Here is a 25,722-nt window from a genome sequence, read left to right on the forward strand (position 1 = left end):
ATTATTGTTCTTTATGTATTCTGGATAGAAGTGCTTCATCAGATCATGATTTTCAAATATTTTCTATCATTCTGAGGGTTGTCTTTTCATTTTCTTAATGATGTCCTTTGAAACACAAATGGTTTTAATTTTGTATATGGATAGAATATATATTATGGAATATATATTTCTTGTGTCTAGAAAACAGATTAAATACCTTGAGTTTATATGTGCATTCTTCTTGAGGACATTCTTAGTGACTGGAAATCTAGAAAACAAGGTGTGACCCTAGACTCAAATGCCATTGAAGAAGAAACACATTTTCTATCTGGGACAATTGCTTTAAAAAGTTGGAGGAGGATGAGGTGGGACTAAAGGGAGGGATCTTATCCATGTAAATGGCAACACTGTTATAACGAGATCACTGAGTGCAGGGAACATTTCCTGAGCTTCTGTAATATGAAAATACTTTTCACCTGGGAAAGGAGTAAGCCCAGGAAGCACCATAGGTTTTCCCAGATTGGCAGGGGGTGAAAGGTTAGGGGTTGGGGGAGGTGTGGGGCTGGGATTCATGGTTTTACTCGGAGTACTATACAACAGAACTTGGCAAATTCTTTAAACCCAGAATCAGTGGAAATTTGTTTTTCTTAGGACTGGACACTAGATGTCTCAGTTACATTGAGTCTGTAATGAGAAAAGATGAATTTACAAAAAAGATTTGCACAAACCGTGAGCTATGTAATCTTGTCTATGATGTGGCTTTTTATGCAGTGTATTGAAATTTAATTTCAATTAAATTTTCTTTGAAACCAGGCTATAGATAGCTTATTACCTTTTAAATTCTTACCTAAAACTCTGAAATGTCAATGATGCCCTGTAATTTCTTGGATGAAAGAATAAAAAAAAAAATATTTAGAAATTTGTTAAAAGACTTAGATGAAAGTGGAATTAGAAATCAAGGTAGAATCCAGAAATTAGCCAGCCCCCTATGTTGTTCTCTGGGAAGTAACTATTTCCATTGAGTAAGTTACAAGAATTTTGTTGATATAAAAATAGAAAGTGCTCCAGATGAGATAGATATATTTAATCGAAGTATGGTATGGAGACATAAGCATTGCATTAGGAGCCCGAAGATGTGATTTTTGAATACTGAAAGCACTGCTTTTATGCTCTAATATGCCATTCAAATTCCTTCTATCTAGGTCTTGTTTTCCTCTAGGAGGAGTTCAACATAATTCCGGAGGAAGAGTTCAAGAAACGGTGAAATTCTCATGGGCATCTTACACATTGTAATTCTTATTACAATTGTTTTTGTAATAAAAGTAAAATAAATTCATATTTAATAAGCTATAATGTGCTTGTCTATGTGCCCCTGAAATTATTGAGTACCTCTGGTGGTACACATACTTTGTTCTCTGGGAAGTGGTCTCTTAACTACTGCAGCCATACGCAGAGACATGGAGAAAGGATGAAAGTAGAAGCAAAACATAGATAAAGGTAGAAAAGAGGCCAAGAGACCACATGACAATGATAATGATACAGTATACACCTGTTCTTTCACCCAGTTGGTCCCATGGGCTCCTCCCGACCCTGAGAAGGAGGAAAAAGAGAGGCATCCTGTGGACCCAGGGTGATCCCTGAGGGTAGGTTAAGTATAATAGGCACAATTCACTCTCTGGTTCTCTGGCCCTGCCCACTTCTCTATCACTCATATACATACTGATCTTTCTAACACACACACACACACACACACACACACACACACACACACACACACACACTACCTGCATCTAGGATAGCCTTTGTCTCCAAAACTGTGGAGAAAGGGTGGAAATAAAAGGCCAATTGTTAGTACATGAGCCTCTTAGGTGACATTTTTGGTACTTCCTGGGAAATCACCCCTTGCCCTCAACCTCTTGCCCTCCCAGGGTCATTGCCAACCCCTACATGCCTCCCTCACAGGGCCATTTATCCAGGCTCACGTGGGTGTGCTCTTGAGGTGGAGCTAGCAAGGGAAGTTAAAAGGCTTTCGGTTATATTCCCAGACTGCTGAGTTTCACTGAGAAGGAACAAATGATGACTGTTCTGGAAGGCCACACAATGAGCCGCTTTCTCCTAGATCTGTGACCTTTACCCAGGAAGAGGCTGAGCACACTTATTGAGTCTCTGCATTTACTGGAGAGAATCTGTGGTAAACAGAGCAAGAAGGCCCTCATTGTCACAAAGGGCCTCCGAAAGCCACCAGAGCTATTTGCGCAGAGCCCTTGGTTGCCTGGTCAAAGGCTGTCACCCAATTTTACTGTGGCAATGGATTATTTAAAGTTAAAAATAATTTATTTAGTTGAATTGGGATTGGCTGGGATGATTGCCAGTGATGGCCAATGCTATGGCGAATATGTTGGTTGCTCACTCATAATTCATATCTTCTTTCATGCTCAAAGACCCCCAATTTTGTAAAGTTATTTGGTAACTGCAAGCCCAATCACAGGTGATAACCCTTACTGTGGCCATCTCTTTCCTCTTTGCTAAGGATTGGTCTAAACTGTAGATTTTCAAGGGTCTTTGAGAAAGTTCTGCCATGTTGCCCTTTCTTCTTGCTCTTGGACTTGTGTGAGGAGCTGATGCTTAGACTAGCTTTGGCCATCTTTTGATTGAGAGAGTAAATATTATAGACAGAGTTAACAACCCAGGAGTAGAATTAACTTCAGATATGGCTGGATTCAGGCCTCAAGCAATGCCATCAGTATTCAATTTCCCCCTACTTTGAGTTTCTTGCATTGTGTTTGTCATAATCTCGGGAGTTCGAAGGTGGCCCCACTCAGCTCCAGGTGTTCCCTCATGCTGACAAGAGGAGGCAGTATCTCCAAACTCTATCTTCTCAGCTCCAAGTCGGGTCAGGAGAGAAACACACCTCTTTTACAGCATTCCCAGGAACCATTAAGCCTTACTGGCTCTAAATGGGTCACATTCACATTGCTGAGCCAATTACTGTGACTGGAAATGCAATACTTTGATTGGTTTAGGCCTAGGTCACATGCTTCTTCCTCAGAGCTCTTCCTAGATAAATGGACAGCTTTCGTCACTTCCCATGAGGCTTCCTGTTGCTACTGTGCCTCTGTAGGTCTTCCTGGTTTCATAGGACCATCATATATCTGTTGCCCAGTGGCTGTGAGGTACAGTTACCTGACTGCCTGGGTGGGGATCAGGTTGCATATCATAAATGCTTGTGAAGTTGGTATTCTCACCTGGCCGCTAAGAATCGCAGCCTCTTAGCTCTGGCCACTATAAGAGGCGGGTGCTGTCACATTGCAATCCAATGGTTTTTAGATGTCCTAGTACTCCCTCCCCCATCTTACAAATGCAGTTTCTTCCCCTTCATGCATAGATGACCCTTGGTGGCATCTCTTTGCTCTATTGGCGGCCACCAGAAAATGCTGGCAAGTCAATCTATTGTATGCAGCTGTTGTCCATGGCTAGCTCCTGGCCCACAAGTGGCTCATAGATGCTTAATCATTCTTTGCAGGCAGTCCACAGGTACGTTCTCTTTTCACCCCTCTCCTTGGGTTGTACCACTCCATGCCATACCATGGCACCTGTCCTTATTATACTGGGGTCTTTGTATGTTACTTCCTGTGCACGTATGCGTGTGTGTGTGTGTGTGTGTGTGTGTGTGTGTGAGAGAGAGAGAGAGAGAGAGAGAGAGAGAGAGAGAGACAGACAGACATGGGGTCACCTCCCAGTAATTCAAGCAAGAAGTGTAACTAGTTTATGGAATGGGCTAAACCAGTTATAATCCAAGGTTGAAGCAGAACCTTAAGTTATTGCCTGTTTTATTCTGAGTATTAATTTAATGTTAAACTAAAAACACTCAGATTTGACATATCAAAAGGTAAAGTACTACTGATAAAAACTGCGGACAGCATGCACGCACTTGGTTAGTGCAACATGGACATTTGTTTCTTTCCATGAACTAGGCTGGAAGCAAGTTAACGGAGAGGAGCTGGAAAGGGGCAGGCACAACCTTACTGGGATATACTCAGCTGCCACTGAGTCCCAGATGGAGCGTCAGTGACCTCTACTGGCGAGATTTTCCTCTCTAGTCCACATGAAGATTGGCGTTCTCCTCCAGGTCTGTATGTGTGGTTCATTGGTCCATCATTCTTAGAGATTCCACAGGACTGATGTTCAGCGAGGGGAGGGCAGACCGGGCTTTCATGCTAAAACTTTTACTAGGGGATTGGAGGTTACAGCATAGATCCTATCCCGATCTCCACTAGCTTTCTTTCAAATGCAGACGACTTGTTTACATTACTCATTTTCAAGACATAAACATGTTTTCTTTTTTAAAAAATGTTTTCCTCAAAATAACATATTCAAAACACATTTCACATATTTAAGTTTATGAAATTTCTTAAGAATAACATGTTTGTCATTTGACAAAGTGAGGTGAAAACACTCTCAAAATAAGTTTACTTTTTCATGGGTGTGGGTCAGGGGATGAGGCATCCTTTACACATGCCTACCCAAATCACACGCTTCACATTGCCACGAGTCATCTCACGCACAAACATATGAAATGCTGATGCTGGACAAGGACTGGGTCCCCCGCTCGGCCAGTCAGACCTTTCTATAACTGTCTAGTACATCTGTAATGGGAGACTCTGGGCCAGAAAGCTGGACAGCAAAGTGGAAACTCTCATGACAGGTCTCAAGGATCCCGCTGATGCAGAGTTACTGACTAAGAAGCTCTTGTCTTAGGGGGACCACGTGGTGGGCGCTTGAGGGCCTTTTCCAGCCCACTCCACCTTCTCTGCTTGTCTCGGTTTGCCCTCAGGGTTGGGCCTCTGCAGCCATCTTCTAATAGGCTCTGCCACTTTGTTTGTTCGTTTGTTTGTTTTTCATGCAGACACACTTAACAGGTTTATTTATAATTGTTACAAAGTTGAACTGCTGAAACTTGTTCACTGAAACATTTTGACTTTCATTACTGCTTTATGCCCCCTCATTTATATTAAAAATTCACACACAAATGAAAATGGAAAAACTGCCAATGCCTGATTTCTGTTCCCTATTTTCCACTTGCAATCGTATGCTTAGGTACCTTTTGACTGCATGGGGAAAAAAATATCTAAAATTCAGAACTACCAATTACAGGAAGAAGAGGGTTTTGTTTGTTTGTTTGTTTGTTTGTTAAAGAATGAAATGTTTCCCATCATAGTGTATTCTTAAGCACGTTCTCCGCGTATGTGGCATGCTAGCTGGATGCCTTTTGGCCTAACTGCTACACGTTTGGCATAAATAGCACACAGGTTGGTGTCTTCAAAAAGGCCAACCAGGTAGGCCTCGCTTGCCTTCTGCAAAGCACCAATAGCTGCACTCTGGAACCGCAGATCTGTTTTGAAGTCCTCCGCAGTTTCTCGCGCCAGACACTAGAAGGGAAGTTTGAGAATCAGAATTTCAGCGGACTTTTGATAACGTCCAATTTCACGGAGTGCCGCAGTACCAGGCCTGCAACGATGAGGTTTCTTCACCCCTCCAGCAGAGGGCGCACGCTTGCGAGCGGCTTTTGTAGCCGGCTGCTTCCTCGGTGCTCGGTCGATTTGCGTGCGGGCTGACTGCTTTGTATGAGCCATGGTATAGAGACCTCCTTACTTACCTACATTTCTGGGCCAAAATATTTGTGAGCCAAGCTGGAGGGGCTGAGGGACCCCTCCTCGCACCGCCGGGGCCGGGCCCGGCCCGGCCGGGGGCTGACAGCAAGCGGGTCTCCGGTCCGGGGAAGCAGGCAGACAGGGAAACTTCTAGGCTCTGTCACTTTAACCAGAGCTGACTGGACCAAGATGAAAGCTACCAAGGGGAACCCAATACACTCAATTAGAATTGGGAGCTGATGGGAAGCAAAGATCCTTTTTCAGAAATTGGCAATTAGGACACAGGGATGACCCTCAGTTTCCAATGGACACTTTCTCGTGAGGTCCCGTAGGGCTGGTCAGCACAAAGAGAGCTAAATAAAGGCGACACAAGGGGGACACAGAGAGGAGGTGATGCGGAGAGAGAGGGTTCTGCTTCTGGCTTCGCATTTTCATCTGTTCTCCCTTAGGTTCTGTCGTACACTCACGTTTCCTTCTCACATCTCATTTTGTGGAAACAGCAGATGACCCCTAAGACAGATGTGCCTTTGTTTAGTTTGCATTTAATGCTGAGCAAAGTAACTCTGAAGACTTTTCCTTGAGGGTTCGGAATTTGAATTACATTGATCCAAACTACCGGGAACCCTCAGAATAGAGTAGGGCTTCCCTTAATTGGATTTCCTGGATAAATGAGAGTTAAGCAAAACCTTTTCTTATTTGTTTCCATCTTTACAAAAGTCTGTCTAAAATGCATGAATAAAGAAAAAATTGGAAACAACTTGAAAGTCTATCAGTAGGAAACTGCTTAGAAATTCATATAATGGAGTACTTTGTAGGAATTAAAAGAAATAAGACAGATCCATATGACCAACCCTGGAAGGTTCTTCATGATATATTGTTCAATAAACTCAACCAAGTGTCGAATGCTATGTGTGGTGTGCTCTCCTTTGTGTAAAAAAAAAAAAAAAAAAAAAAAAAAAAAAAAAAAAAAAAAAAAAAAACAGAAAAAGGAAATAAAAATATATATATTCATAGATACACATATGCTTGGATATGCATTTAGGATACCTGCAAATGATACCCAAGATCTGCAAGAGTTCAGGCCTCTAGGGAGAAATCTGTGGACAGAATGAGAGGGAAATTTATTTTTCTGTGTGTATCCTTTTGTACCATTTGAAAAAATAATTATTTTTACCATGTACATACATGCATTAGCTCCTTACTATATACATAATACATTAATCACATACAAATGCATTACCCTGCTTTCCACTTTTATTAAGTACAGAGCAGTTATTATTCCCTACCATAAGAATTCCTGTAAATTGGAGCAGAAGGAGCTTCATAAATGTCCACATCTCTGGGGTCCCCTGTTTTAATGTGTTTGCTTTCACCTATAAAACTCACTGAATGATCAGCCGAAGGTGGTGAGACGTGAAGGCCCAGGGAGGGGAGAAGTGAAACAGAAAAGGGTGTAGTCTGAACACCACAAGTTGATACCTGAGGTTGAGCAACTGCCAGTAACTGGGTTCTCGTTTCCTACACGGATGCGCATCTCCCGAGTGGTGAAGTCCTTGGACTTGGGCCTTTCTACATCTATTAAATGATGACAAAACCTTCTTTCCAGGTTCTTCTGTGGAATAAAGATGAAAGCATCTGGCACAGTGCTTGGCTCAGTTAATTTCAGCTGAATGCAGTGTCTTTTGTGGTCATTTTGACTGATTTTTCTTCAACGTGTCCTAGAAGGAGGTGCGCAATCTATATTAATAAAGATTATGAGTTTCACCGATGATGTTTCATGTCCTGGGTTTAAATCCAGACTCTGATGTTTAGATGAGGTTATTACTCGAAGTGTTCTTGCTCCCTTTGAAGACTTTGGGGGGGGGGAGGGGAGCTTTATTCCCTTCAGCATAGACATCTTTGCCATCCATTGGAGAGAACCAGCCTGAGACCGAAGCCAACACAAAAAAAACAGTAGAAAAGAGAGAAGAGGGAGACATAGAAGGAGAGAGAGCGAGAGGGAAAGAGAGAGAATATCATTTTGCTTGAGCCCTGGGATCCGAATTTGCTTAAAGTGAACTCTTCTGTCTATGGCAATTGAGAAGATCCTGACTCAGTTTCCTTGTTCTTGTGTTGAGATATAGAAATATGGGGTACTAGAAATCAGGCCACTTTTTTCCCATCCACCCAACCATCCCGACCTGGTCCATATGGTCTGAGATAGGGCTGAGAAACATAGGAGCGAGGGGTAGTTTCTAAAGGAAACTGCAGGTACTTTCACCATAAAAATAGAAAAGCCCTCGGCAGGAAAACCCATAGCTATCCGCCGTGCTTAGCAGGTTAGACCAGGGCAGGGGTGAAGGTGGTGGTGGTGGAGGAGCGGGGGAGATTCAGACAGGCCATCACTTATTCTTAGAGTGGACTCTATAAAGTACTTTATGTGGGCAGCTGGAAGTTGAATGATGCGCTTGGTCCCCCAGGAGGGTCTTCGGAGAAATGAGAATAGAGGGAGTCTTTGTGAAATAATTAAAGGGTTTTAGCGAGAGTCTGAAGATTAGGTCCCCTGGTTGTCCTCTCCATTCTCCCAGCCCTGACTGGCATGGCCCAGACAGATATCTCTGTGGCCTAAATGTTTCCTCACCGCTCAGGAGTGGGTAGTAGAAAGTCAACAATTAGTTGTTTCAAATGTATACTGGCTACTTCAGTCTTCTTCTGTCCTGGCTGCTGTCCGTCTCTGAAGAGCCTCTTCCCCGTTAAGGTGGTCAATTATCACAGTTTTCTCAAGATTGTCTCTGTTTAGCATGGAAAGTCCCACATTTTGTCCCCTCTGTCCTGCACACACCGGTTGGTTGGTCACCCTAGAATGGAGAACTGGCGCTCTTAGTAGATGACTCATGTTTGAGAGCACAGTGCTGATGCTGGAAACAGAGCTAAGTAAGTCGGCCTGGACTTAACCTGGAGAGGCTGTCTGGCAGCCATGGTGGAAGTGAAATGGATCATCCCGGAGAGCTGTGGTGGGACTGAGGCAAACGTCTGAGGAGCTATCGCATACAACACTGCAAGAAAGAAGCTTTCTAAGGGGCTTTTGAACTAGTACTGAGTAGGGTGGGAGTGGGGTGGGAGTGGGAAGGGACATTTCAACATGGCCAGGAGCTTATACACAAACATAGTGTGATGAAAAGTTGGGCATTTGGGGAGGAGTAGTGACAGACCCCCCTATCCCAAAACATTTGCAGGATCAAAGGCCTATATATCATGTGTCTAAATATATAAAAGTTATAAATAAGGCTAACGAGTCCTTAATTAAATATGCTCTATTCTCTTCCCTTCACAAACATACCTTCATAATTGGGGAGCCAGGTTTGAGTTTGAAATTCCTAGTCTCTTTAGTGCTCTGGCTGAAAGAAGACATACGAGAAGGGCTGGGCCCAGGTCTTGCTCTCATCCCTTCCTATGCTGCTGGGGGCCACCTTCACACAGTTATAAACCTTGAAACTACATCACTCACTCTGTCCACATCCCTTGCAAACAGCAGCCCCTTGCCTGTCTCTGGGGTCTAGGTGTGACACTGGTGGGGAAGAGGCCTGAGCTGGCCCTGGAAGCGGGCAGGGGAATCCTCAGGTCCTGGGTTCTTAGAGTGTGGTCTGGAGGGTGGCGCAGACTCTGGCTAAGCACCTCCCTGTGGTCCCTGCAGACTTTTTGCCCTGTGAAGTGGGGGACATCCGGATGAGGGTGGGGGCCTTCTGGCCTGTGTTGAAGAATGATACTGAGAACTGAGGAGTTCCCAGTGGCTGCGACGTTGTCATATTCAGCATGAGTAACAGCAGAGGGGGCTGGTTCCCATTATTACGAGAGATGACGAATATAGTGGCCCCAAATTTTTTCCTTTGGTCTTTAGGAAGAGAAACATCAGGCATCACTTGGGAAATGCCTGCCCTTCTTCCCGTCACCACATTTACACCAGAGTTGGACATGTCTAAGCCAATCTGTGGAATCCGGACTTCTGGCCCAGTAAAACTGAGAAGCTAGAAATGAACAGGACCTAAGCCGCACACTATCTCGGTTGTCAGAGTTTGGGAGGGAAACTGGCCCCTTGGAAGTGAATCAGCTTCTTTCTGGCGATATTTCGTGGCTCATGTGAAGTGAGTAACCTTGTTGAAGTAGAGATGTCATTTCCTTGTCCTCCCATTAGAGGGGCCAGGATGTGTATAAACTAAGCAATGACTCAGATTTTCAGGGCTATGACATTATGCAGCAGGGGGCACTAAAGGAGCTTGAAGATCCCTTCTGAGGCTGCTCCACAGCTCAGATCCTAACCTTCTGGTGTCAGCCATAAACTCTCTCCCCATCTCTGACCATTCGAGTAGCTGACTGAAAGGTTCAAGTTTTAATTACTTAGAAGGAAAAACCACACACACACACACACACACACACACACACACACACACGCACACAATTTCTGTCCTTTCCTGATTGGATAGATAAGCAAAAGTCTGACATCTTTCATTTTTCCTTAGGCCAAGCAAGACCATATTTTCACCTCCAACATAAAATGAGCCTTGTTTAGACAGTCCTTGAACTTTGTCCCAATTTCTACCCTCAACATTTCTTTCCATTCATAGTGTTTTCAGAATTTCTTCCTTTCTCCCAAATCCCCGATAGATAAGCCCAGGAGCTCTCTGGTTCTACTGTGAATAATGCTGTGTCCTTAACCACCACAGCTTTGTTATGAGAGGTCGTGCTATGCCACTGGGCTCCAGTCCCTCTTGCTGCTCCTAGCAGGCTCTGGAATTCAGCTATATGGGATTAACTGTGTTTCCCCATATAACCAGCTGCGTGGCCTTGAGTAAACTATTTAAATTCTCTGTGCCTTAGTTTTCTCATTGGGAATCATTTTTTGCAGCAGCTTGTCTCAAGATGCCTAGCATCCGTTCCTCCCCTCCCTGTATGTGTCCGCCGCTCCCCCACTGAGAAGTATAGTCCATTCTTTCACCCTCTTGAATCTGTGACTGCTTTGATGCCCAGAGTGGTTACTCCTTTAGATGACTCTGGCCCCACCACCATCTGACAGCAACTCCATGAGAGGCCTACTCATCTCGTGCCAGTCAAATCATAGTACCGTGTGAAATAATAATAAATGGTTGTGTTTAAGCCACGAAGTTTTGTGGGACTGTGCAGTGGAAGGTAACTACACTAAACACTTTAACGATGATAATAATGTCTACCCCACAGGGCTAAATGAGCTAATATTCATTAGATGCTTAGAACAGTGCCTGGCAATTCTAATGCCACGTAAGAACACATTGAACAGAAATATGAATGACCTAGTGCTGTGAAGGTATTAAGAGTCTCAAGCTAATAAATATTTTGAGGAAAGTACAGTAGTCATCACTGTCCCAATCCCCCTGTCTTCCAAAAATACCTGAATGTGGAGTCAGTTGGTGGTGAAAACAGTGTCCTGAAAAACAGAAGGTACTGGTCCTGTGTCTGAGCCGGGGGAGCCCCCCAACTTCCTTATGTCTCATGTCCACAGTTTCTGAAGGAAGACAATTGTCACTGCCACCACAACAGGACTGTTGTGAGGGAGAAATATGGAAACGGCTGTGAAAGAGCTTTTCAGAACATAGGTTCTTTAGCCTTCCTTTATTGAGACACCTCATTCCTGACCCCTCTATTTACGTCAGTCTAGCAGACACTGAGGTCTGTACTTCCTTAAATTACCAGGCTTCAGAGTTCTTGGCTATCACCAATCTCTCACCAGTACCCTCATCTCCTTTGCCTCCTCATTCTTTGTCCATCCCCCACCCATAGTGGAATCCTGGTCTCTAAAACATAGGTTCCACTTATAGCTACCTTTCTCTGGCTTTCTCCTCTTCTTAGTAACTGAGCTTCTAGCAACAAGAATCCTCACTGCCTCCACCTCCACAGTGCATCTGCCCCTCAGCTTCCACCTGTACCACCGGAAGTACTTTTGCCAAGACTGGAAGTACTTTTGCCAAGATCACCAGTTGAGTCACTAGAGCAGGCTCATACCAACTCCCATGAGCTGATTGGATGCTTCTCTTTCCAGATCCACATTCAGTGACATCATCTTGGTCATTCAAAATTAGACATGGCGGGAGTTTTTACACCACAGAAGTTTGCAAACAGTATAAATCAGGCTTTCCCCCCTCCCCGAGGAGCTTGTCAACTTTTTACCAGCAAACCACTGCCAGACTTTCTAGTTGCTGAGTGCAAAAGGGCACTTTCCAGACTTTCCTTACTTGGCTTTCTTCACTTGATACAATTTATTATTCTCTCCTTTCTGATGGGTTCTCCATCTGTGGCTTCCTAGCTGCCATCCCCCAGTTTTCCTTCTACTTCTCTGGGTCTCTCTGCCTCAGCCTCTTGTATGTATTTAACTCATCTTTCAACCATTGGTGTTTTCCAGGATTTTGTCTTCTTTATACAAGCTTTATAGGAGACATCTTACTTTCTCAGTTTCCACAATTCTGAAACCCTGCCCTAGCCGTCCCTTCCCATATCAATCCAACATCAAGTCCTTTTGACTTTATCTCCTAAATAGCTCTCAAATCTCCCACCCCCCCCCCCCACACCTCTCTATCTTCACTGCCAATATGTAATCCAAGCCACTGTCTCCAGCCCGTACCACTGCACTAGCTTCCTAACTGCTCTGACTGCCACCATCCTTCAAGTCATTCTCTACATTTCAGCCACTGACTTTTTCACAAGACTGATTAAATACCTCTCCATGTCCCAGTCTGCTTTAAACAATTAAATGGCTTTCTGTTGCTCTTAGTATAAGGTTCGAATCCTTAGCATGACCTGGTAGGCCCTGCAAGGTATGGGTCCTGTCCTTCATTCTCATCTCAGATCCATCTCTCTCGCACTCTGGCCACCATTGGCTTTCCAATGCACTGTGTTCCTTCTAGAAGCACTTTCGCACACGCTATTCCCTCTAACCTGGAAACTCTCTCCCCTTTCACTGTTATTCATCTTTCAGATATCAATTCAGAAGTTATTTTCTCGAGATAACTTTCCTTGAACTTCCAGACTAGGTCAGGTCTCATTAGATGTCCTCATAGCACCAGAAAGCTCTTCACCTCACTTACTGCAGCTGTAATTATTTAGCTTTTGTGATCCTCACAAGAAGCTCCAGGGATTATTTGTCTTGCCCACCCCTGCATTCCCAGTACCCAGCTCAAATGTTTTGAATAAATGAAATGCGACATTCTTCTGAGCTTCGGATCCACATACCCAGCTATCTGCTGGCAACTCCGTCCTTCCAATTGCTCTGGCCCAAATATTGGAGTCATCCTTGACCTCTGTTTTCCTCACTACCTGGGACCTAAAGGGGATATCTTCAAAGTCCATCCAATTTCTCAGTCAGATAGTATGTGCCTCCTGATGGAAGAATGTAACCCAACCTAGGAAGCTGTCTCGCTTCTTCCTCATGAGAAACGATTCAGGACAACCAATTTTTTCAAAAATAAATTGCAGTAGGGGAAAAAAGAATGGGGAGTGGGGAACCTATAGATAAAAGACACATAGCTATCCATATCAAGTTTGTGTGGGACCTTATTTGGATTGACTCAAATTGTAAAAACAACATGACCACTGTAAAACAATCAAAACTTTTAACTGATGGATTATATAATATTAAACTATTACTTTTTGAGGTGTGATAATAATATGCTTATATTAAAAATGCTTATTTTTTTAGAGGTGCATATGAAAATATTTACAGAGGAAACGGTATGTTTGGGATCAGCTTCTAAATAATAGAGAAAACAAAATTGGCTATGGATTATTGTTGAAACTGGATGATGGGTACACTTGGGTTTATCATATTATTCTACTTTGGCATATGTTTGAAAATTTTCCTATTAAAAGATTATATAGAATTACATAGAAGTCATAATTTTTAAAATTACTGACTAAAGGTGCTTTGAGTTCACAGCTAAACATTCTAGAAAAATAGATTTGACATCTTAGATGTCAAAAATGAAAAAATAAAAATGTAGCCACCTTTGGTATAACTAGTTCTTCCGTTGTCTGATGTTGGAATGTTCTGTTTCAAAAATTGCACACCAAGCCAAGTCGCCTGCTCACTGACCATCTTGCTTGAAAAATCGGGATCAAGGGGTGCAAACTGGGGAGGGAGGGCTAAAGGAGGCTACTCTCTCCAGAAGGGATATTACTAGATGGTCAGAATTCGGGGAGGGAAATGCGAAGAGTTCTCAGATATGGAAGAAACTGAAGTGAAAGAATCATTGCCTTTGCAAAGAAGAACTGACAGAGACAGAGGATGTGGAACTAAATCAATCAATAGGTGAAAACAGGAAGAGGAGCAATAGGAATAGAAAAGACCTAAAGTAATTAAAAGGATATGTAGACAGGATTGCTTTGTGTGATGTTTTTATCTGTTTAATACATAATTACTCTTTAAGTTGTTATAAATTCTTTCAATAATAAATCTATCGTTTTGCTAGAAATGAAGTTAGTTGTAGCAGCAGCAGTTATCAAATTTTGGGAGAATTAGTTTTAGATTACCCTTCAAATACAGCATTGATGCTACTGGCCAGCCATCAGTAGGACTGGAAATTTATTTTCCAAAATCTGGTGATGGATTGTGCTTCTAGAGCCACCGGCACTCCCTTTCACATTACCAACTGTGACTAACTGCATTTGAAGATAATTAGCTAAGGTTAAGTACAGTCTGTGATGATGGAACAGATTTTTTATGTGAAAAATTACTAGTTCATAAAAAATTACTAGCTTATAATAGCATTAAATTATAATTTCTCTTCACATTCTTTTAAAAAGTATACAGATTCTTAAAAACTGACTTTACAGGCCAATGTCCCAAGATATAAGAAAAGCCGAATGTCCGAAGTACTGAGGCCTCAGAAAGTAAATTAGCACTCAGTCTGGGGAAGCAGAGCCTAACACGGCCTCCTTGACACCGTGATTATAACAGCCCCCATCCTAACATAACACTTTGTCATGTGTCCTCGCTCTATTCAGTTTACATTAAGCATTTTTCTGTAAGGTATTGGGAAGGAACAAAACATGAGCTTTTGAGTCAGGCAGCCCTGGACTGGAATACTGGCTCTAGGATCTTCTCAGAGTCACTATAAAGTGTGGGTAATGATATCCACTTTCCAGTGTTGTTGGGGAAGCTGAAACAACCCATGTAAAGACTTGTCAAACACCTGGTACTCCATAGTGTAATTTGTTTCCTGTGGATGAGTACAGCAGAATACATCCAATACTCTGATTTATCATGATAAATGAATTTAGGTCTGTCCAATGCACTAAATTACCAGAAGACTTTAATCTCTCCTGTTCCTCATTCTTTTTTTTTTAAAATGTCATATTCTCTTGAGTACTAAGCATGTAAGTAGGTACCATGGAATGTAAACAAATAAGGAAAGAGAAATGTGTTGAATAATAAGTGAAACAATGCTGTGACTCACACAGATGAAGAGCTGCTTGGCTGCACAAAAGAATTAACATTAAAACATTTAAAAAGAGACTTAACATAGGAACAAGCTATTTTAATCAAGCAAAACCAAATTTATATTCATTATTTTTAAAAATAAAATTAGACTTTTCCAACCCTTAACATCTGCATTTAATAATATCATCTAACCAAAATACAGATGCTAAAACAGCAAATTACAATATATCTTGTACAGCATTCAGTATGTTCACTGTTTACACTTACTTTAATTCTAGTTGGTCGTTATGTACTCAATGCATACTTAAACATCACTCTTAATAAAGTTTCCACAATTAACAAAAAGTGTGACAAGGCTGTCTTAAAACGGCTCTGCTATAAATTGTATAGAATATACAGAATTACAAAGTCAAGTATTTTTTATCAAAATATACACCCCTCCCTGAAACTAACACAAGCTGTCAACATTTTAAACGAATAATACAATTATAGAAAATATCTGCAAAATTATTTTTTCATGTATAAATATTCTGCCATATTTACTTTGGTCTAGAATTATCAGCATACAAGTCCACTTAAAAAATATCCACATGTAAGGGCTGGGAGACATCACTACATGTAATAATCTTATATTTGGAGTTATTTCAAATCAAAATGACTAAAATACACAATAATTCTCCTTGATTCATAATCTTAATTGAGATAAAACAAATTAGTAGATCACAGGTTTGCTTATTCAATATCCTAATTACCAATTCAAAAAATGATTTTCATAAGCCCTTTGTGACTATCTCTTTAACAAAACCCAAATGAAGAGTGCAGGTATACATATATACAATGTATAAAATAAAGTTGAATTCGCTTGCATTTTTCCATTTTCCTCTATTACATAATACTGTATGTGTGAAAGTAGATGAACAAAAGATAAATGCAGATACAATATTGGGGTTACTTAACAGTAAAGTACTACAGTATAAAAAGGTCAGCTTTGATCATGTCCTTTTCTGGGTGTTTAAATGCTTTCTTGCTCACCCGAATCCACATTAAGTCTTCTTCATGGAGACATGACAACACTTGGAGAGAGAAGCTGGAGTCCTTTGACTAATTCTTCATAATGGTAACCTTGCGACCTTGGACAGCCTTGGGTTTTCAGCTATCCGATCCCATGAACATGAATGGCCGCAGGTCACCCATATACTGGTTTCCAGATTCTGCTCAGACTGGTGATCAAAGGGTAGGAATGTTTCCTCTCTCCCTCCTATTCTGGCATTTCAAAAAGTAAGAATCATGAGTTCCAGCTTCCCAGGAACCTAGTCCAGATGATGGAATATCCTAAAGGGCATATAGGCTTTGTGAGCAATATTGATGGTATGGGTCAGCATAAAAAACAGTAAAAAACCGAAGTGGGTTTTTAGCAAGGGGCCCCGATGTCTGCAAACATGAAGACAAGGCATCAGGCTTTGGGAATATATTTCTGAGTCATATAAGTGAGTGATGGAACCTTATCATTCCACATTCTCTCTCTCCCTACCCCCAAACAAAGCTACCATTTGAGGCAAGGAAAGTCAGCATTTCCTTTTGTCCACTCAGGTCCTTAATGGGTGGAGCGTGTGGGTATGTTTCTGTTGTCCTTTTGTTTTATACTAGTACATACTTGGGGCTGCATAATCTCTGAGAAGTCTAATCATTGTAGAGATTAGGCTGTCACTTTCGAGTACCTGGAAATTCATTACTGCATGTGTGCCTTGCACTAAATTTCCTAGATACTCCTTCAGTGGAATGGGAGGTGTTGATTTTAACTTGAACCCTTGAGATTGGTTAAGTCTGTCTGGAACAGACATCCGTATTTATGGCCTTGTGATGGATGGAAGACTGCAGGGAGTTTCAGATTTTGACCCTTCTTCATTTTCTGAGGTGAGGACATTGCGAAGTAATACATAGCACAAGTAATCACAGGTAAATTCTGGGAAGGCTTTCCCCCATAGATAAGGCTATGACCTATGTTTTCTGTGACTTGAATAAGACCAGTTCTAGTAACAGTTCAGCCATAACTTTAAGAGAACAGCATTCCATCTAAAAGTATATACATGCTCTTAAGTCATATTCAAAATGCTCTCTACTGATTTTTATATCAGTCCTCATTATTTGCAGATCTATTGCTCATTATTATAATTCTCTACAGGGGACATGGACAGTTAGACGTTATAGTGATTTATATAGGTATTTTACAAGATTCGTGTTGCAGAATAGTTCTAATGTACGAATGTCCTACTTAGGTTACTCATATCACACATATTTTTAGCTATATTATTAAGTATTTCATATATATCCGTTAAATTTAAACTTTTTAATAGTGCCGTCATAGCTCATTTACCTTTTAACTTACTTATGAAGGTGACATTTTCATGATATCTGACCCTTATTTTCTCCAGTGACTAAAGACAGTTCAGCAGCCAGTTCCTATTAGCACTTATCACAAAGTTTTGAATTAGCCTAAAATTAAATTTTTTTTTTCCACTGGCAGAAATACCACAGCTAAGAACTTCATAAACTTTCACAAGATACTTGGGGTATTGGCGGAGTCAGTTATTTTGTTTTTGTGCACTTTGCAATAAGGTAATGCTAAAACCCAAAGTAGATATTAGGATCCTTTTTATGGAATTTTCACAAATGAGATTTTCTTTTTTACATTTCACTCCTTCATGACTGTTACGTGAACAAAACTAAACTTAAAAAACAAAAAACAAAAAAACAAAAACAAAAAAAGGCTAACTAAAAAAAAATTAAAAAAAAAACAAACCCATCAACTTATCTGTTTGAAGATTTTTTTCTAAGTATCGCCATTCAAAGGACATTTCCAACAATGGTTTGTACATTATCCTTTTGGTCGTTGTTTTCTGAATCCAGGAAATGTGGATTCTCCAGCGGATTTGAGTTTTCGTGGCACATATCACCTTCTATTTTCTCCTGCTGACTTGGGCTTTTGAATAAGTGTTTCTTCTGGTGCATTCCAAGGGCAGCAGCTGTTTTGCAAATTTTGGGGCACTGGAAACAGGCATAGCCCTTCCCGTTATGCTCTCGAATATGCCTCTGCTCATGATTCCTTTTTGTGGAAAGATACAAAAAACTCTGAAAGCAGAACTGACAGTGGTAACGCTTTTCACCAGTGTGGATTCTTTCGTGGATTTTGAGGGTCTCATTCAGAGTGAATGCCTTGTTGCAATACTGACAGATGAACTCCTTTACACCCAGGTGGATGCGTTCGTGTTTCTGTAAGTTCCCCTGCACTGAAAAGCACCGTCCACAGGTCTTGCACTGATACGGCTTCTCTCCAGTATGACACCTCATGTGCATCTTGAGTGTGGAAGGGCTCTGGAACTGCTTGGCGCAGAGCTCACAGGCATAAGGCCTGGCAGTGAGATGCCGGTGGGGCCTTCCTAGGTTTCCGGCCCCCGAGGCCTTGTCTCCATCGCAGAGTTCACACTGCAACTTGGGCATCTCTTTATTTTCTTCTTCCTCAAAGGCCTTCTCCTGAGGAGCCTTCCCCACAGCACAGTCCAGTTCGGCTGGGTATTTATACTTACTGCTGGGGCTCCTGTTTTCATGCTCTTTCCTCCAGTTGACTTTCCTCATTTTTCTCAACTGTCTGGATTTCTTTTTGGGTTTGTAGTTGTAGTAAGGGCGCCATGGCTTGTCGGTGGAATCCTGGTCACTTGCATCATCAAACATTTCGCTCATCTCCACACACTCGGATTGGCAAAGCTCGAGTGGGCTGTCTCTGTTGGTTTCCGGGTCACTCTCTTGTGGCAAAGTCTCCTCCTGCATTTGATACTTGGGTCTTCTCCCTCTTTTATAGAACAATTTAGATCCTAGGATATGCCTTTTCACAATGGCTTCGTTCCCAATTTTGACTGTTATTTGGCAAAGCGGCGCGACACTGCTATTTGTGGAAGTTCCGGGGAGAGCAGGCTTTGCAATGTAGGTTTCGATTTTACTGGTTTCTTTAATGACATTTGTAGATTTGCTCAACGACCCTCCAGGATCAGCAACGTATTTCGACTCCTCTGGTATTTCCCCCCTGTTACATGGGATGGTTTTCTTTTTCTCCTTAATGCTTTTGGGTCTGCTGACAACTCTTCCCACTTTGTCTGGCTCGGGTTTGCTGTCATCTTTCATGGACGGACTGACGGTCAGGTCTGAAGGGGCCTTATGGTTGTTGTTGGCCATGGCAGCGACAGCGTTGCTGTGCATAATCACCGATGAAAACTGGCTACTGTGCACAATGACCGAGGGAGCTGAGCCACTGTAGCTTATGACGGAGGCTGAGTTCTCACTGCCATTACTCATAGACAAAGCAGGAATGTCGCCGGCTTGGAGGTCAGAATTGACAGCGTTTTCAGTGGAAGAAACTGACACCTCAGTTGAATAAAAGTTATTGTCAAGATCAACTTTCAATGTCTCCTCCCCCCATTTGGTCCCCTCTGCATTTTGTATATGGGCAGAAGTGGGTCCATCCTGACATGTGGATGTTTCCAACGGGATGGCTGGACTGTTGGTCAAGGCGTTCATACCGTCTTGGAAATTCAGTGTAGGTAATTCAGAGCTGTGTGGATTCTGAATAACATAGGGACCAGGCGCAGACTCACTCATCTGACAGCTTTCTCGAACATTTTCATAGGAAGTATTTCGGTAGCTCTTATAAGGAGCCCTCTTGCATTTCATCGGCAGTAGCCTATAAAGTTTATATGGATAGACACTAGGCTTTAAGCCTCCATTTGCTGTTTTTTTACTGATGGAAAGTCTATGATCTATGGCATGGAAAGACTTCTGATGGTTTTTGAGTATATAGTAGGTCATAAAAGTTTCAAGGCAGAAAATGCACTGATACCGCCTTTCTCCCGTATGCCAAACTTCATGCCTTGTCCTGTACTCAGCCAATGCAAATACTTTGTTGCAGTAATGGCAAGGATATGTTCTTCTCCACGAATGAACATTTGCATGTCTTCGGAGACTGGATAAAGTCACATAACTACGTTTGCAGACAGCGCAGCTGTAGAGCATCTGCCCATTGACAAATTTAACCATGTGGTCCATTTCTGGCAAGGTATTTGCGGCACTGGAAAACTCACCGATCCTGTTTTCAGATAATAAAGATTCTGGACCTGCGAAGGAACCTCCGTTTTGTCCAATGGTAGGATAGTTTTCCAAAAAGCGTGGATTTCCTCCTGGAATGGGCACATGGCTTGACCTCATACAGATCTGTTCATGCCGATCCAACCTGTTCAGGGTGCTGAACTGTTTGTTGCAGTACTTGCACACCAAAGGCTCCTGGGTCGGCTTGTGAAGCTGCATGTGGGCACTCAGCAAAGTGCTACTGTCGAAGGATTTGGAGCAAGAGCTACAATTGTAAACGAGAGGTGGAACCTCCGCTTCTGGCGGCCCAGGAACATCAGAGGACTTATTTTCATCTTCCCTGGAAAGAATGACATCTCTTTCATTGTTGGGAGATTTTGAACCAGAAAGAACTGCAGCTGGCTGTGGACTTCTTTCCTGATTAACCTCTACGCTGGTTACTGAAGGGGGTGGTATCTTTTCAGCCGCTGAATCAGAATCCTGGGGAATGGATAGTGTCTTTGGCTTTCGACATGTTTTCGGTTTTGCTGCAAGAACTTCACCATTTTCTTTACCTGTTTTACCAGGTGAACTGCTAGCACGTTCACATACAGGCTGACTTCGGTAAGCCTCGGTCACGGAAGAAACGGCATATGAGTGCTCTGCCAGGGTACGGACAGGCTCTGCCTCGTGACAGACATCAGTCCTCTCTAGGCAAAGGCTAGCGGTTCTCATGGAGTCAGAGACCTTTTTGAAACTTGCCCTCAAGTCCAGTGGAGAAAACATGTTATTACTATTTTCTGTTTCAATGATGGAAAATGCATTTGTGATCCTTGGCCCATTAGTGATGGCTGGTTCTTCATGCCTTTTGTCATTTTTTTCTTCTTTAACTACTCCCTTTTCAGTAATGCAGAATACGTAGGGGCCTGGGGAATTTGAGAAGTTGCGATCGGTAAGATCTTCCAAGAAAGATATTCCCAGCTTTTTTCCTGCAGCTGCGAGATCAGTGACTGTTTCCTGTCTCTTGACGACGACTGTGGAGCTGTAGATATAATTAAGGATTTCTGTAAACACTTCGGCTTTGAGATCATCCAGCTCCAGGACATGGCTGGAAATGCAGATCGTATGGCTCCAAAAGATATTTTTGAAATAAAGGCTTGAAGCAGCCAGGACATTGCTGTGGGCTTTAAATTTGGTGTCTTCCACAATGATAGTGACATCACACAAGATGCCGCGAATGCGCTGCTCATTTAAGATGGAGAGCACTGTGTCACTGTGAAAGTCGTCCTTGAGGTCCCTGGAAAGGGACATGACTGTCATCTGAAACGAGAAAAGAAATGGTCAAAGACCATTCCACAAGTAACTTCTTTATTTCTACATTATTTTCAATCTCTTTGAAAACATTTTTTTTTTTTTTGGTATGAAAATACAGGTTTTTATCTCGTTCTCTCGTTTCCAAGACTTGGAGTCGACACAAGAAGCTAAATCTTTATCTTGCCCCAGCCTGTTTCTCATACCACTGCTAAGAATTGTTATAGTTGGAAATCTTCCCAGAACTCTTTCTTCAAAGTTGTAGCTATATATACATGTCCAAATTTGGGGGGCGGAGGGTTTTTCCCTTCACAAATGTTAAGGGTCTCATCGTCACTTAAAGCTGTTGCATTCAACTCCTAGAGTTGGGCAATGCCATAGTCTTGCCACAAGCTTCCTATCTATTTTCAAAGACAGCCCTGGTGATCTGATCCAAACATAATTCATGAACCAGGAAAATGATTTTATTTTTATGTTTTCTCTAATGAGCAGTACCTATGTATGTAAAGAAAGGTACTGCCTGCTTAGGGAAAAAGCACCATCTAGAGGAGCCATTCCAAATTTATGGCTCTAAAGGGTCTCTCAATGGAAAGCCTCAGTCTGCATGACTGAGTCTGACCACCAGGGCCACCCTGACCTCTGTACCACTGGACCTTGTGGGGATCCATCTCATCCTTTCTCTGATTTCCCTTTCATTGTAGCCAAAGCAGATGAGGGTTTTCAAAAAGAACTCTGAGGTACTGAAGGCAAACAAAAAAAGAAATTAGGAAAGTATGTTTCTGAGTCTACAATACTGAGTTTAGTCACAGGTTCCTAAATTAGCACAATTTAAGGGCACCATTGCTCTTGTTCTGGTCTGAGGATCCTATCTCTGTTTTTCCCAAAGCTGGTTCTTAGTATTCTCTATATGTGTTCTATAATGAACCTGGAATGGCCAGAGCCTACCAACAAATAGTCTCATGAGGAATAGTCAAAAGCAGTGCCTTTTATACTCACCTACAATAGGTACGTGGTACATTAGTGACTTAAGACAAGTGAAATTAAAACTTAACCCTTACTGCATATGGTGTATTCTGTTCTGTTCTACTACCTTTCATATTAAAAAAAAAAGGGTAAAAGTAACTCACTAAACTAATTCCACTATACACTAATACATCACTCTGGCAGTTAAAACCAAAACAAACCAACCAACCCCTCTGATCATCCAGTCTCTTAATCCCTCATGAACTGACATCCAGAACGCCATGTAGCTTGATGATATTTCTTTAACTCCCAGTGGCAATGTCTTCATTGCATTGGAATATAATATTTAGCTAATAGCATTTGTTTAGTTGGAAAGACCAGATGACCACATAAAGAATCTCTTTTTACCTTTTGTAAAGGTATTATAAACTGTGCCCATTATGTTATTCAGTGTCCTTTATACGAGGGTCCCTTTCTTTTATTTCATTTAGCCATAGGAAAGAGTACATTTCTATTAACAAATTCTTCAATTCAGATAATGAGAACAATATACTTACCATATTTCTCTTTTAATTCTCAAGACAAGGAAGCTTCAAATTAACTTTTATCATCAATTGTTGCAGATATTGTAAGCCTGGGTTTCTGATGCAACTTTTGTCTCACTGCTTTTAATGTTAGTTTTTCTATTCTTGTTTACCCTGCCTCTAATTATAATCTTCCATGAATATTTTCTAGAAGTCTTGGGATTAAATCTCTAAGTAAAAATGAAATTAAATAAAATGGAATTTTTATGGGTTCCTCTGTGACGCTGAAGGGAAAGAGGGTCACTCCTGAATAGATCACAGGAGTCTGTCCTTCACTGGGTTATAGGCGACAAAGTATAATGACATATATACTTTGCTGATGTTTCTTTTGCCTTCCTTGTGGTCTCTCTGTTCTGGACCCCTATAGGATTCACTTTCTCTCCTGACTCATACAGTCTTATCCTGTTTGTTCTCTCTAAAGGCCATACATTATTTCAATTCCTTATCCAGACTGAATGGATAGTCTCAGATCTGACAAAACACATGCTATGTGATTCAACTTGGCGGCTTCCAACTTGGCTTAGTTATATGCTGACGTCATCTATTTTGTCCTTCTACCTCAAAATTACTGCTTCTTGCAAAACATCCCACAGTACTTTGAACCTCCCATCAGGCTCCATTTCACAGCACTTTGAACCTCCCACCAGGCTCCATTTGGGGAAGACGGTATTTCACATCAAGCTAATATAAATATGCTAGAGGGTGTCAAATTATAAGCCCCATTCACTTCTGTAGGATTTTCTGATTCCTTTCTTAGATTGTTTAGTTAGAATGGTTAGCTAAAGGCCAACTGTTAACACCGAATATCTTAGTCTCACTTATAGTTAGAGTAAGATATATAACAAAAAGTACCATTACATATGTTATTAAAACATCCTCACAACTGTGGAAAATCCAAGTAAGACATCTTTCAGGGGACCATCTACCATTGTGCGGCAGAAATCCTTTATAAATCATACTTACTAAGTAGCACCCTGATTTGCCTTCTTGGCACACACACAAAAAAACCCTTCATTCTGGTATCAATTTTATCCAGTAATTATTTTAATGCCTAACATGGTCAGACACAGTGCTCACGGTTGGAAGTACTGGGGAGAATAAGGCAAGTCTCTGTCCTCAAGGAGCTAAGTCTAGGGAAAGAATTGTCAACTAATAACTGGAATCCATGGTAGTAGGCCTTATACTAAATATATGTACATGTCAGAAAATGAGATAATAATTTATTATTTATAGGGGCCCTGGAAGGCTTGGCCTCAATGAATAAATAAAAGAGGGGTGTGGGAAGAGAATTCTAGCAGAAGGGCAAAACAAACAAAAAACGATAGAAGAGTACACTGTACTCAGGAACTGACGAGAGGGTCTGTGTGAGGTCCGGAGAGGATGTGGGCACTGCTGTCCTCAGTGTCCTCCGCAGTGCAGGCACACGGTTGGCCTCAGCACCTATCTGTAGAATGAGATGGGCTAGGAAAGGAAGGGTCAATCATAAGAGTCTCTAAAGCAGCGGTCCCCAACCTTTTGGCACCAGCGACCAGTGCTCCTGAGAATCTAATGCCTGATGATCTAAAGTGGAGCTGAGATGGTGATGCTAGCGCTGGAGAGCGGCTGCAAATACAGATAAAGCTTCGCTCACTAGCCGCTCACTTCCTGCTGGGCGGCCTGGCTCCTAACGGGCCACAGACCAATATCGGTCCATGGGTGCTGCTGCTAAAAACTCACCATAGTACATTTTATACTGCAGGTTACAGGCAACACTGAAAAGATTTGAATTAAGAAAAAAAAAACCACTCAGGCTGCAGCATGATGAAAGGACCAGAAGGAGGCAATCTGATGGCAGGGGACCAGCTAGTTAGGCCATCCTGGTGGTCCAGGTGAGAAGTAGCCCATCTACCCCAGAGTGAAAGCTCAGGGAAGAAGAGGTTGGTCACCTTCTGCCAAGAAAATTAGAACTCAAAATTTAATTCTCTCAGCTAATATGTACTAATCAACTGTTAAGTACAAGGGATCATGTTAAATGCCATAGGAAGACAAGAGTTCATTCCTCCTTTGAACAGATGTTTACTACATACCTACTATACGCTTTGGGACAGTAGTTCCCAAACCTGGCTATGCATTAAAATCACCTAGGAAGCTTTTAAATAGTACAGATTTATAAATTCCTCCTTTCCTGTTCCCATAGACATTCTGATTTAGAATGGCTGGGGCGAGATCTTGGAATCCATATGTATTTCTATACTTTAACTTATTTAGTGAACAAGTAATACATTCATATGCTACAAAATTCAATAGGTACAGTGAGTAAACACTAAAAAGTCTCCTTCGCATCTTTTCTCAGAGGCTCTTCAGGTAGTTTGTATTAACTAGCTGGAATCAAGTCTGGGGGCTGATGCTAAAACCAGGCGCCTTAAGAGAAACCAAAATTCTGCTCAAGGCCTGTTGTATAGCTGGGGAAATAAGATTTAAAAGAATTTAAAATCTTTCAGACTCTAGCACCCACCTTTCCAATCTTAGCAATGCCCTTTACCTAAACCGCCTAGTTTTGTCATAAAGAGTCTCCACCATAGTTACCTGATGATTTCAAAAGGTGCTAGAGGTAAAAGCCATATTCTACTTGTCCAAAGTGCAAAAAAAAAAAAAAAAAAAAAAAAAAAAGAGTCTGAAGGCCAGAGGGGGCCAACTGTAG

The 25,722-nt window shown here is 41.8% G+C and overlaps 1 protein-coding gene and 1 pseudogene across 15 annotated transcripts in view; both read right to left on the reverse strand.

Annotated features, from left to right (window-relative positions):
- Positions 1-5,204: 5,204 nt before the first annotated feature.
- Positions 5,205-5,612, reverse strand: LOC107509394 (annotated as a pseudogene).
- A 9,542-nt stretch (positions 5,613-15,154) lies between these two features.
- ZBTB38 (zinc finger and BTB domain containing 38) overlaps positions 15,155-25,722 on the reverse strand; it is a 105,409-nt gene continuing 94,841 nt past the window's right edge. For all 15 annotated transcript variants that reach the window (XM_016141887.2, XM_016141886.2, XM_016141891.2 and 12 more), the window contains one exon: positions 15,155-21,504. In XM_016141887.2, coding sequence (XP_015997373.2) covers positions 17,917-21,504 — 3,588 coding nt within the window. In that variant the 3' untranslated portion in view covers positions 15,155-17,916. The remainder of the gene's footprint in view (positions 21,505-25,722) is intronic.

Source organism: Rousettus aegyptiacus, unplaced genomic scaffold (genome assembly GCF_014176215.1).
Source record: "Rousettus aegyptiacus isolate mRouAeg1 unplaced genomic scaffold, mRouAeg1.p scaffold_m13_p_4, whole genome shotgun sequence".
In the NCBI taxonomy this organism is placed as follows: Eukaryota; Metazoa; Chordata; class Mammalia; order Chiroptera; family Pteropodidae; genus Rousettus; species Rousettus aegyptiacus.